The sequence below is a fragment of the Aquila chrysaetos genome, chromosome 2 (assembly GCF_900496995.4).
Source record: "Aquila chrysaetos chrysaetos chromosome 2, bAquChr1.4, whole genome shotgun sequence".
Lineage (NCBI taxonomy): Eukaryota > Metazoa > Chordata > Aves > Accipitriformes > Accipitridae > Aquila > Aquila chrysaetos.
In genome coordinates this window covers 28406505-28419424 of record NC_044005.1, presented here as the reverse complement: position 1 = coordinate 28419424, position 12920 = coordinate 28406505, and the positions used below count along the sequence as shown (strand labels likewise).

General features: G+C 38.9%; 1 protein-coding gene across 4 annotated transcripts in view; it reads left to right on the top strand.

Annotated features, from left to right (window-relative positions):
• The window catches only part of MIPOL1 (mirror-image polydactyly 1), a 195291-nt gene that overhangs the window by 67828 nt on the left and 114543 nt on the right, over positions 1-12920 (top strand). For all 4 annotated transcript variants that reach the window (XM_030033201.2, XM_030033183.2, XM_030033194.2 and 1 more), the window contains 3 exons: positions 1075-1204; positions 7003-7036; positions 7296-7466. In XM_030033201.2, coding sequence (XP_029889061.1) covers positions 1075-1204; positions 7003-7036; positions 7296-7466 — 335 coding nt within the window. The remainder of the gene's footprint in view (positions 1-1074; positions 1205-7002; positions 7037-7295; positions 7467-12920) is intronic.

Below are 12920 nucleotides of genomic sequence, written 5' to 3'. Positions count from 1 at the left end.
GCAGCAAAGGCTTAATACAGAAGGTTCTTGAGAAATAAATGCCAAAGTTTGAAAGAGACTGTAGTATGGTGTTAGGAGACTGTGGCTAAACACCAGCTTGGCAGACTAGAAGGGGAGCATGGAGAATTCTGGAACCTACAGACCTCAGCTGAGTGTTTTGGAGGTGCCCGTGGCAATCGGAGAGGATATAGTCCTCTGTCTTGGAGTGACAGCGGTCTTAATATGGCATCCTGAAAGTCCCTAGACATTTTGACTGCTGGGTTTTATGATGACTGTGAGGAGAGATTTGTAGTATTGCAGAGGGAAATGATGAAAGTATGAATAAAGATTTTAGTGGAGGCAGGGTCGAGGTAAAGATTCTGGCAGTGTGCCAGAGATGGTGTTAGACATATTGACAGGGGAGAGGCAGGGAGAAAATGTAAGCTCAGGATGAGGAATGACTTGAAGGTGTTAGTTTGCTCCCAAGGATAGACAGTAAATCTTAGTTTATTGGCACCTAATGCTGCAAGGTCCATGTATGCCGTAACAGATAATATACCAGTATATTACACAATAAAATAAAGGCTTGGCAGAGAAGGAGAGATGCCAGCTGTGCCACTCTTGTGTTACCAGAGATAGACTATGGAAATATTAGAATTTTTAATATTTAATATCAGTGTGCCACCCTGATAGGAAGCAGTGTGATGGTAGAAGTAGTTTTAATGGATCATTACTTTTAACTCTATGTCCTAGAAGAAACCTACTTGTGTCTCATATGATTCTGAGCTTTAAGAATTACTTTCCCATTAAACAAGTATTCAAAATGCAAAGCGAATCACTTCCTTTCCCTGTTTGATTATACAGGGGTGAATTTTAAAACACATAGCTTTATTTCATTCCTTAAAGTATTCATTTTAGCAATCAACAGCAATTTATTGTTGTGTCTGAAGAGTAATATCGACCTTATCCAGAGTAATCTGAGGTCAGTGGAGAAATGTTGATTTTAGGAGATGCTGGCAAAGGCCCACGTAAGTGCATCTAATAGTGTCTTTCCCTGTCAAACTTGTTTGTTAAACACGCTGGTTACTTTTGCAGCTCTGGTGGAAGAAGTTTATTCTGCTCAACGGGAACGTGACGAGGCTGTCATGGCAAGGCTTAGGTTAGCCAATGAAGAGAGAGATGAAGCATTTCTACGAGTCCAGCGTTTAGAAGAGTCTCTCAAAGAGTAAGTATACGTTCCCTGCCCTGTGCAAAAAGGTTGTTCTGTCAGTCTGTGACTGTCATAAACTGCTTGACAGTGGTTATATAGGAGAACTTAGCACAAACTTCTCTATGATGTCATACCAGGCTAGTGTTAGTCTTACTGTGCTGTTGGTTAATTTGTTAGCCATCCTTTAAGACCGTATTTTCTCTGGAGACTGAGAGCAAGGTGAATAATTTTGATCACAAAAATTAAAAATATAATCAAAAGCTTTGGTATTGATTTATTCGGGGATAAATAAGAAGAATGCTGCATTTTATAGGGATCTTTTGACATGGAGTACCAGAATGTCAGTCAGAAGTTGCAATGTATAGGAAATCAATCAAGCCATTAAACCCACTAGACATTTCCTTCAGCAAAATTTCTACTAATGATGTGGGTGACGTAGTAAAAATACATGTCTTTTTTCTTATCTTTAGTGGAGGCGCAGTTTGTAAGGCAATAAGGGTATAATTAATACTTCATAGAATTTTATGTATGCCATGTTAACACAACAGAAATAGGCAATTTCATGTTAAACAAACCTGTTAAGTCAGGAGAGGAAGATCAAGAACAGTTTCTTTTCTCACTTTGGAATATAGGCAGCTTTGAAGCTACAATTTGCCTTCTCCATCCAAGTTGTGTTCATCTTGGTTACTGTCTGTGGTAGTCCCCCAAAGTTTAGAGCAGCTGAGAAATTTCTCCTATTTTTCTGCCAAGAGAAATACAAAGCAAACAGAGAAGTTTTTCAAGGTAGGAGACTGAATAGGTACAGTTGTTAGTTAACTAAATGGCAGGTGATTACGTTTTAAATAATTGATTCTACTAAGAACACTCTTTCCTCTTTATAGCAGAAAACCAGTCATCTTCTTTTGGGTATTTCTGTAGGTAAGGCCAGAGAATGTTATCTAAATAAATTTCAATATTCTGCACATAGTTTGTGCACCATTACTCTGTGGAATTTGCAAGTTGCTAGAGTTTGTCACAGCCTGTAAGTATGACTCAACAGCAAGACTAGGAGATTCCATTCCCACAAGAATTAGTGCGCAATTTGTTAGAGTAGATATCTCTACAGAGCCCATTATAGGTGTATGTGCATCTGAAATCTTGCTTTGAGCAACAGTCTCTGAGGAAATTACAAATGTGCGTTAAATTCCCATAAGAGACATCATAACTATGAGCCTTACTCTGGTCTTTCCAATTTGTTCTGTCACTCTTCTAATTTTATGTTCCAAGAATAAAGAAAGCAAGAAAGTTTTGTACGGCCCCAAACATCAAATGAAACTGTATAAGCTGTCAGCGTAAACTCAAGATCTTTGGGGTTAAAGCACTCAAGTCCTGCAGCAGATTAATTATTCTGCTCGACAGACCTAGTCAATGACTTTTGGGTTTCTGGAAGAAATCACAGGTTATTAAGTGTGTGAGAGGCATATTGCTGCTTTTTCTACAGTGGAATCCATAGACACACATGTGGCAGGTCTTGACACACCTGAATCCTTCAGAACAACATCACTTGTTTTCCCTTCAACCCCTTCTGCCTGCTTCACTCGTGTACTGGAAGACCAACTCAGTTCTAAGCCGAAGGATGAAAAAAGGGAAGAAACTCCATTTATTGGAGAACATGCATGCTACCTTCCCCAAATGAATGTCATTGCAGAAGGCACTGGATACACTGGTAATGACAAAAAGGGTACTTGCTCCAAGGAGAGGGTCAGTAACTCCCTTGGCTGGTAGCTTGGAGCTGAGCTATTATACCTTATTGCTATCATTTAGAGAATAGCAATTGTTGTTGCTGTCATCCACTTGGGTGCTCTTTCTGATCCTTTATAGAAAGGCCTCATACCCTGATGCCATTCACAGTCTAAGAATTGGCATAGGAGATTTCCTTGTGAACACCAACCAAACACAGGTAAAATTGCGATGGGCTAACCAGCTACTGTTGGTTCAATACCTGATATACATTACTCTTTGCCTAAACCAGTGAGCCATTGTCTGTAGCTAGTGTCTTTTCCTGTATATTCTTCAAGGGTGCAGGTCAGGCTTCTGTGTGATATTTGCTGTCATGACAGCCAACACCAGGACACAAAACTGGGGACAAAACCAATTTAATTCAAAAGAATTGTCCTTGCCAGGCTGCATGTGTACTCTAAGATCATAGTTTCAGTATTTTTCGGGGTCTCCCATTCTGCATTACAGAGACTGACTGTGGCAATGGCAGCTTGTTGGGAAGAATCATACCCAAGTCTTTCATGTCCTGGGTGCTGTGTGAGCTGTCACTGAGGGCATCCTGGACATGAACAAAATCCTTAGGCAGATCCCAAGCAGGATTATGTCTCCCATAGAGCACAAAGATGTTGCTGAAGGGTTCTGAAAAAATGTTACATGCTTTTATTTTTATTGTTTTAGTGTTAGTCATCATAGCAGTAAAAGAAAAATCCTAATTGACAAAAGCCACAAAAGTAGAGAGCCCAAAAGCTTCATTTGTTCCCACTTTAAAGTTTGTTAAAGTTTGTTAATCATTCATGCGCCAAGTACTTAATGGTAATGAATTAATGGGCATTAATTGTTGTACATAATCCCTTGAAAGGGAGAAAAACTCATTCTTTATGTTCAAGTAATCATCATTTTCACTGCATCAGATGTTTTAATATCTGCCTCTTTCCTTACCTTGCTACCCATTCAGTCAAACTGCAAGTGTGATAGGAATGTCTTAAGCCATATCGGACAATGTAAGAAACTTCAGAGATGTCTTGCTCCATTCCATGAATTTATTTGCAGTATTACCTCAACCCACAGTGACTGCATCCGTTTGTGTAACCTGACCAAGGTGAAGCTGACCACAGCTCTTCCCTGACCCATATCAGTCCTCGATGTGGCAGCACCTTCTTGGTAATGGGATATTTCTTCCAAAAAGAGCAATGATATGGTACAGGGAAACATTTCCTGCTGTCATCATTGGTTTGGAGGGGTTTGTGTTCTTTTTTTTTTTTTTTTTTTTTTTTTTTTTTTGAAGGAAGTTCTTTGCTGTTTTGGAAATCTTTGGGCATTACAGAACCAAGAAGGCAGGATTTTCTCCAACAGGCTCAGCTGCTTTTCTTTGGGTGTACTTATTCTAAGCTTACAGGATGTTTATTCATGCAGCCATACACCTTGCAAACAAGAAATGGTTGAGTGGAGCCAAGATTCCTACTGGAACACCAGTCTGGCTCCAGCACTCAGGCTTTTCAGAACACTGGGCATCTTTACTAACTGCAGTAACATCTCAGCTGAGGTCATAAGACACGCGTTTCTATCTCTGTTTAGATGTCTGGCATTTTGCAATGGGAGGAGCAAGCCAGGACTGTGACTGAGAAGAGTTGAATTGAGGTGCTGCATTCTCAGAAGCAGAGTCAACCCTATGAAGAAATTACTTTTCTCAGCCTCTTTATTCCAAGTAGTTGTTTACTGTGGCTGAATGGAAATTTTTTTGGAGTTCACCTTACCACTCCACTAATCCTTTGGAAGGAGCAGAGATGATGGGATGAGTCATGAGGGACTTGGTTTATTTTGTTTCATTTTGGAGTTTCTTCTGGAATCTTGGAACTTTTCCAATTACCACCCTTAATATTTTCTTCCTGATATGGTTGTTAAAAAGGTCAAGTTCTCTGTCTCAGATGTGGAGCACATAGAGGTTTGGGTTTTTTTAAAGAACATTGGCTGCTTGGGCCACACTCGTCAAGTTTTAGAGCACAGGTCACTCCTTCCATCTGCTTTGGACTTACTCCAATCAGAGATCTTTACAAGAGGGCAATATTGAACAGCATGCCAACCTCTATCAAAAGCTTTAATGCTTTCTTTAAATTAGCAGCTGGAGCAATTCTGTTGTCATTTTTTAACTGTAACAACCAAAATTCTTTCAGTTCTGTTGGCCCTAAGGGTTACATTAGCAGAACGTAGAAACAGGGGGAAGAGGAATCTTTGATTACTGCTGTTTAAAATCATGAGAGATCTGAGGGTCACTTATTGCCTATGCACAGCACAGGGAGATGCAGCAGGGCAAATACACAGCTCTGAATGCTGCTTGTTAAAAAACTACTGTCACCTAAGGAGGTGTATGTACACCTAGAGACAGATCCCTTGTGGCAGTAGTATGCTGAAGGGCTACACTTACAGTAGAAGTTCCTGTTCTTTTTACCACCCCCGTTTCTCCCTAAGGTGTCTTGCTTACCCAGCCTGTTGGTCGGCTGGGTGATTTTGTTGACCCACACTTTTAGCAGGGTAGAAGTCCTCTGGAGAAGCCGGGTCAGTCCTGCCAATTTACTTTGACAAATACCGTTCCTTTCATTGTGAATACAAACTAGCTGGAGATCCATTTTTAAGTCCCACATGAAGTGGCACTTAGCAATGTAAAAACCTAAAGCACGAACTCTACAAGGAGCCAAGTCAAGGAGCCAGTTCTGAGAATTTGGACTTATAATATGTTTGTTATTTTATGATTTGTGTTACTTTATGAATACAAGTCAAACCCAGCAAAGGTTAGCTCTTACTTTGTTTTGCTTAGTCCTGGTGCTGACTGTATATGTTGGAGTATTTACTGCTTGTGAATTCCATATGAATATACCAGCTGTTGTACACTAGTAGTGCATTTTGAATTATTTCTTTTTTACTTAAAGAATTAATTTCTGTACTGGTTGATTTACTATGCCTTATGTACTGTTATCTGGTAAAACTAATGCTTTAATGTAAAAGGTGCTAGTGTGCTGTCAAGTGCTCTATGATGTTTGCTAGCTAAAATCTTGGCTTCAGAGCAGCACCTGCCACAGCAGTGTTCAAAAAGCATGTGTTGCTGTTTAGTAGATGTTTAATGGAACTATATCTGTCTTTTAAAATATCATACGCTAATGACAGACCTACTTTTAGTAGAAGTCACTGTTAAGAAAGTAGCAATGGAGTGGTAAGGTAACTTTAATACGCTCATTTTTCCAGAAAAAGAGGTCTCTTCCATTTTAAAATACGCATAAGTGTTTTAAATAATAAGCTGTCCATATAACTAACCTTAGGTAAAATAAAATGTGTTCTATCCCATTTATTAGATTTTTGTGCTATCACTCACTGCTTTTGCACAGCCAATGTTCAATGTTGTATTACTAAATTCCTCATATCATCTTTGTATTTGACAGGTCAATATATGTTCTGTTGAAACAGAAAGGGAGGGAAGTGCAGGGGGGGGTTGTTCCAGAATTAAATAAGGGCCTTGCAGAGAATTGGCTTAGCTTGCTATTTTATGCAAGATGTAAAATCAAAATATTTTTAAGGAAACTTCAACTAGGGTTTTTTCCTCATTTTGGAAGAGAGAGGTAGAAAAAGAATTACATTAAAATGAAAGAAAAAAACCCAAACCTCCACAAAAGTCCTGTCCTGTTTCATTTGGGGTGCAGTAAAAACAACAAAAATACATCAGGTAAAAGTTGTAAGCCCAGAAATAAATAAATAAAATAAGAGCATCAGTCATTTCTATCACTGGGGAACTTTCTTCATCTAAGCACATATGAACAATTGATCCTTGTAGTCATATATAGCAGTAAACATTAATAACTTAACAGTCTGAAGTCAGTGCTGAAGATATGGAGCATTATTGAAAGATGGAGTCGAGCAGGTGGCACTTTAATATGTTCAGTGTCATGGTTGACTCTAAAGACTAGTAGAATGAAATTACTTGAGGTTCTAAAGATTTAAAAAGCGAACTCATTTTGCTGCACTAAGGAAATGCTACTGATCAGGCTTTCTGTGTCCCTTTTTTCTAGGCTAGAAAATATTAACCCTGAAGAAAATGACATGGTAAGCCATTCTCTGAGGAGATTTCTTGATGTCAGTCTTATATCTTAGAGGCTTAAGTTCAATTGAGTGGGTTTCAAGAACTAAGATGTGGGAAAAAGAAGAATTGACACACTAATAATGTACATCTTTGCTGCAATATGAAAATTCAATAACTTCACTCAGTCAATTTACAATTCACATGTGCCTATTAATTAAAACCCTATATTAAATAAAATATATTAAAACTTCATGTCTGACTAACATATAATGCTGTTGGTAGACATTACAGGAATTACTGAACAGAATAAACAATGCAGACACAGGGATAGATATACTGAAGAATGGAGCTATAATTCTGAATCGAATACACAGGACCAAAGAACGTAGAAAGAAAATAATAGCTGAGGAAATGAATGCAGTAATAGAACAACGGGATGCTGCTTTGTCTCAAGTAAGTCTCTACAAGTATATAATCACTCAATACCAAATTTCTTTCTTTTTTTCTTTTTTTTTTTTTACTTTTGGGGAAGAAAATTATTTCGTTTCCTTTTCTCTGTTGAAAATCTCAAAGAGAGTCCTTGTAGTAAATGGCTGATTAATGATCAACTGTTTCTTCATGGTAATAGTGCCCATTGAAATGGCATCAATGCGTTTCATGAGAAAAGTTATTTTTTTATTTTTTGCACCTGATCAGTAGCTGTCTCCTTGTTTAAAACAAAATAGTTTTCAGTGTATTGACCAATCTAAAAAGCTATTAAGGGCTTAGTTTTGCAGTATGCTGTATTGGTATAATGCATTGGATGACAGTTAACTGGGGCTCAAGGATTTGTAAAGGGTTATAAGTGGCAGAAATATATGTTAAAGGAAGATAACAGTACCACATGCAACAATACAAGCAATTCCTCCCTTTGTTGCCTTACATTCAGGAGATAAAAATCAGCATGTGGTCCTTGACTCTAAAAGTCTTACACTTCTGCTACGTGACTTGAAAGACCCTGAGGTCCTTTTTCTGTTCAGATCACTCATTCCCTGCAATTTCCTATTTTCACAGAACAATATTGTCTTCATTCTCTTCACCATGAAGAGAGTCTCCTTGCTTTTCCCATCTCGTGGAAGAGTTTTTCTGTTGTTTTGGGTTTTTTCCCCCATAGTTTTCTTTCCTGGATTTTAGCCTAGATTTAGCTCAATAGGAAGTGGCGGTAGGGAGGAGCAGCCCAAGTAGGGGATAGATCTCCTGGGAAAACACAAGATTTTAGACTGGATGAAACTCGTTATGTATTCATCCCAGGCAAGAAATTTCATCTGACCCTTCCAGTATTGAAAATTTAGATTTTTAACGTGAGTTACCAAAGTTAGCGCACATCTAACTGATTTCTATTAGATTTAAAGTCAGGTTTGTGATCTTGAGTGGTATTGATAATGTTGATTGAATTTATATTGTATTGAGAACTCTCCTGGTAAAAGAGTCCCTTCCACAGACCCTGTAATTTTCACTTTTTTTGCAATCGTTTTTGCATACTCTCCTACTTTAACCTTGAAAGTCCCATCTGCCCGGTACTTAAAATATTTTGTGTGTCTATCCAGTATGCACTGCAAAGGATGTTAACATTGGAAGATGTTAATGGTGGAACTTAACTTTTTCAGTCTACTTTCTTTTGCTTTTATAATAATGATGAGCAGCATAGCTACTGGGAAACATCCAACAGTCCTGCCAAAAGTGTATGTTCTTTCTTCTTTGCACAGGGCATTTGAAGAGTGAGCAGCTTATAAGAGAAACACTTTCAGCAAAAGAGAATGATCTTTTGATATTTTTATTTTTGTTCCGTCAGTTTTTGCTTCTTTGTTGAAGTGGACTTTCAGGCATGCTTGGACCATAAAACTTTATGAATGTCAGAAGAATGTCATTGTAGGGCATTTTAATATATGTTTTAATTGACATGGTGGGTTGACCCTGGCTGGATGCCAGGTGCCCACTGAAGCCGCTCTATCACTCCCCCCCTCAGCTGGACAGGGGAGAGAAAATAGAATGAAAGGCTCATGGGTCGAGATAAGGACAGGGAGATTTGGGGTAATTTGCCAATTACCATGACAGGCAAAACAGACTCGATTTGGGGAAATTAATTTAATTTATTACCAATCAAATCGGAGAAGGGTAATGAGAAATAAAACCAAATCTTAAAAACACCTCCCCCCCCCCACCTCTCCCTTCCTCCCCGGCACAACTTTATTCCTGAATTCTCTACCTCCTCCCCCACAGCAGCACAGCGGGATGGGGAATGTGGGTTGCAGTCACTTTGTCACGTGTTGTCTCTGCTGCTCCTTCCTCCTCAGGGGCAGGACTCCTCACACTCTTCCCCTGCTCCACTGTGGGGTCCCTCCCACAGGAGACAGTCCTTCACGAACTTCTCCAACGCGAGCCCTTCCCATGGGCTACAGTTCTTCATGAACTGCTCCAGCACGGACTTCCCACGGGGTCACAGCCTCCTTTGGGCATCCCCCTGCTCCGGGATGGGGTCCTCCACAGGCTACAGGTGGATATCTGCTCCACCGTGGACCTCCCTGGGCTGCAGGGGGACAGCCTGCCTCACCATGGTCTTCATCACGGGCTGCAGGGGAATCTCTGCTCCGGCGCCTGGAGCACCTCCTCCCCCTCCTTCTTCACTGACCTTGGGGTCTGCAGGGCTCTTTCTCTCGCATGTTCTCCCTCCTCTCTCCGGCTGCAGTTTCTGTGCCACAGCAACTTTTTTTCCTTCTTAAATATGTTATCACAGAGGCGCTACCACTATCGCTGTTGGGCTCAGCCTTGGCCAGCGGCATGTCCGTCTTGGAGCCAGCTGGCATTGGCTCCATGGGACATAGGGGAAGCTTCTAGCAGCTTCTCACAGAAGCCACCCCTGTAGCACCCCCCCCAGCTACCAAAACCTTGCCATGCAAACCCAATACAATTGAATTTATTTTTAAGCTGCCTGTTTAAGGAATAATCTTTTTCAAGTAATCAGCTTGGAAATTAATAAAGATAATTATTTTATATAGTAATGGCTCAAGTGCCACAATTAGCAAAGCCATCTTTAGGCCTCTCAGTAAAAAGCACAGGTAATGTTAAGTAGATAGTGCAGTTGAAAAAATAAATTAATAAAATAATAAATCCCCACTAAATGAAAATTTAAATACTTGGTATGAAACTGTACTACTGTGATACTGTTTTTAATTTATAATACCACTGTTTTAAATTAATTATTATTAATAGAACTCTATTGATCATGTGTTGTGTTTTCACACATGTAATGCTTTTACAGCTGTAACTCTTGTATCTTGAAAAGAGGTCCTTGGAATTGAAGCTATCATTTCAACCTGCGTTTCTTACTTGATGATTCCTTGGGAATTCGTACCGTACTTGAATTATTAGTAGTCTTTTGTTAACATTGCAATAGCGATAGTTATTACAGTGCTAACAGCAAGAACAATAGGAGAGGGATTCCTACATTAGACCACAAAGGGACTAGATATAATTCAGGGGATGTATATGCTTAGCATAACAAATGCAAATTATTGGAAGTTAGATCTGAGGTCGCCTCAGGCATTCATAACATCTGCAAGTTAAAAGCTTTTTCTTTTTGGTGGAGGTGACATCAAATATGAGGGAGGGATTGATGAGAACAGGCTGAGACAAAGCAGAAATAAAGTAATAGAAATAGAGTAAACCATTAGCATGCTGTGGCTATACTCTGGAAAAGGCGTTTTTAAAGTTCAGAGGTCACTGGGCGATGGAAGCTAAATGCTTCATGACACATCGTGTGAACAGCATGTTGCTGTGTTCCTGCTTGCTGTTGTACGGTGCTGGAGACAGTGATGTCATTTGAGTGACCACCATAACTGGTTCCATATGACAGAGAACTGCCTATATGATAATAAGGGTTTGGACTGACTGTGTTTAATGAAGCTGCGTCTGTTATCCTTCTTTATGGTTTTCTTCATAATAGCCTGGCATTTGGCAATTGACCACAGTGAATATAAGTAGTATCTAGCTTTTGGGGCTTTACTTGTAGGATTTCTGATTTTTCTCAATAAGAAACAATAACACAAAAGCCTTCACAGCTCAAACACATTGCTTTGATTTCAAGTAAGGAATACGTTACATTCCTAGAGAATGGACATTCTATAAACTGTGCGTTACCTGTGACCAAGTAAATACAGATTACTTTCAGCTAGTCTTTGAAATGCAGTTTTGCAATACTTTTTGTGGTAGTTATACTATTAAGTTGCATTTAACTGGACTGCTATTGCAGCATACTTGACAGTGGTTAGCTAGTTGTGATTCTTCTATTTGAATTTTACTGGAATAATTTTTTTATTCTTCAAAAAATGAAGAGCACTGTCCATGTCTTGGAAAGGTCATGAAAATATTTTTTTGAGCCATAACAACCAAGAACCTCTGCATGTGTTTTTTGTGATTTCAAACATGAATGTTACTTCTTACTAGGAAGCAGATAGAGGCACTTCTATCACTGTATTGAGCTGTGCATGTGTATGTAATCTTAGATCATTCACTAGATTGCTGAGCAAATATGCAAACTACTTTTTGTATTTGTGAAAACAAATAAAATGGTATAAACTCAAATATTTGATACTACTTTTAGTATGTATTTTCAAGTGAATAAAAAACAAACAACTAAAGCGTGGCTAAACATTGACATCCATCATCTCCTGTACTAACCCCCTTAAAAAAACAAACTCAACTGTTTGGTTGTATTTGCTAAGATATGTTTGTTAGTGAACAGATATTGTGTTATACTGGGGAGCTTGAGTCTGTTTTATGACTGATCCTCTGAAAGGAAAATGGAGAAAGATGCTGACTGTCATGAGAAATAAAATGCCAGTTTCTTGTCTGTAATTTCAGTTTTGTCTTAACCCGTTCAAGGAAAAAACCTATTTGTCCAGTTAGTTGTACTACAGTTCTGCATTTCTTCAAAAAATCTTTCTTGCTTGAGCAATCCAATTAGTGACAGACATTTAATAAAGATTACATATGGCATAGTCACATTTTCTGATCTTCGTAAAATACTTTAAAGAAGTGTTTTCCAGCAGGAGGCAATACAGTGCAATGTCTCAAACTAGCAACCACCTATTAACCACATCACACCTTGTGGACAGGAATGTTAATATGATTACAGGGTTGGCAGCTGAAGCTGAGGACTTGAGTAAGTCACTACAATTACTTTTCTGGTTTAGAGAAGAAAGGGGACCTTTAAATTGGTACAGCTTGAAGGAAGTGATTTTTAAAAGTTAAATAAGAGATGGCTTATAGTTCAGGAGATTGCGTTTTTGGTATATTTTCAGTCCTAACTTTCATTCTGTAAATGTTTTTTTAATTGGGAACAGTCAGTTCTATACAGAGTTTTAAATATTAAAGGTGTAGAATTTGTTGTTATGGAAAGAGAGTGGTTTCATGACTGGCAAAGTATCATCTGTAAGACACTGATCTTGAAGCAATAACATAACTGGCAAGCAAACCTGGTTTTACAGCTTTGAATAGTTTGATCACATCCTGCTGTGCAGGAACATGCTTATGACTGTTCATGTAAAAAATTGGCATGCACCCAGTTGCTCATCTGAAGCAAGTTTAAGTACCTTTCTCCATTTTGAAGCACTGTCTGGCAGCAGGGAGCACTTTATCATCATTGAAAACAAAGATGAGAAGCACTACGCTTGACTGCCCATCATTATCAGTTTCGACTAATGACTAATAACTGATAAATGTCTGTACTTACAAGCCAGCTTCTTGCTAACTTTTTTTTTTACGTTCTACTCAAGCAATTTCCCTGCTTTTACACCAAATAAGGTGTAGAGCTCTCTTATCTGTGATTCACAGAGCATTAAGGCATTCTCAGCACACATGAGTGAACAG